The 1056-nt window shown below is 41.0% G+C and overlaps 1 protein-coding gene across 1 annotated transcript; it reads right to left on the reverse strand.

The window, feature by feature from the left end:
• Positions 1-17: 17 nt before the first annotated feature.
• On the reverse strand, positions 18-776 carry LACBIDRAFT_314760 (uncharacterized protein; the record flags this gene model as incomplete). The annotated part of the gene is made up of 1 exon (XM_001889203.1): positions 18-776. The coding sequence occupies one exon, from the start codon at positions 774-776 to the stop codon at positions 18-20; it is 759 nt and encodes a 252-aa protein (XP_001889238.1).
• Positions 777-1056: the final 280 nt, after the last annotated feature.

Raw genomic sequence — 1056 nt, forward strand, 5'->3', positions numbered from 1 at the left:
TACTGGATATATCGATTTTAAGCATGGGACTCTTTAGATACGTAAATCTCCTTTGGAGTTTCCGATGAGCCTAGGCCTTGCAAATATTGCTCAACAGGGTCTGTCAGGACTATAGAACCCTTTGGTATTACTCCATCATCCTCTGTTGTGCACATAAAAGTGGCTTTGATGTCCAAGTCATTTATATTGATTTTTCCGAAATTAAAATTATCTTCTTGCTTTTTAATTGGAGGTGCGTCTTTATCAACCTCCTCGACTATAGTTACTTTTCGATTGTGAGCAGTCTGAATTGGTACCTTCTTTTTAGCTAAGGCCTTAAACAATTCTTGCCTTACTCCAGGAGAAATGCTCATAAGTACTTCCGCGCTTAGAGTAACAGGTGCTTTTAACAGACTGCTCAACGCTTGTTCCTCATTTTTAACATTTTCTATTGGAGCTAAATGCTTGTATGCTATCGGGCGCTTCTCATAGAAAGGCACTGGGTCATACTCTTCAACCGATTCTTTCGCATTACTATTTAAGTCTGGGATACCGAGATACGGTAATTGTTTGTGCCTTGGATTAGGATCCTCGACATCATCATTTCTTTCAAGTAATTTTTGATTATTTTTCAAAGTTTTCTTTGGTCCATTGAGATTTTCTGGTTTCTCAGGAGGAGTTTCTTCTTCCTCTGATTCTTCGATAATCACAACTTTCCTACCCCTTTTCTTTGGTGCGTCCTCCGGTGCCTTTGGTTCTCCAGCATTGGGTTTAGTCTTACTGGAAGGCCCCTTCATCGGACTCTTTAGTTTCCCGACTGTCCCTGAGTCTCGGTTTGAGATCTACAGGTGACGGCAAACTGCGACGCGTCTACGTCCCTCGTTTTATTGGGGTTTGTAACAAGGTTCGCAAGCATGTCGGTAAGTTTTAACACTTGGTTGTTCATGTTGAGAATCACATCGTCTCTTGTATCTCGCATCTGGTTTGTAAAAACGGAAATTTCATTTCCATTATTATTATCCGGTAGCCTGATTATACCTGGGACAACAGCTTCTTGACTAAAGACTTCTCCAGGCT

Source organism: Laccaria bicolor, genomic scaffold (genome assembly GCF_000143565.1).
Source record: "Laccaria bicolor S238N-H82 LACBIscaffold_63 genomic scaffold, whole genome shotgun sequence".
Classification (NCBI taxonomy): domain Eukaryota; kingdom Fungi; phylum Basidiomycota; class Agaricomycetes; order Agaricales; family Hydnangiaceae; genus Laccaria; species Laccaria bicolor.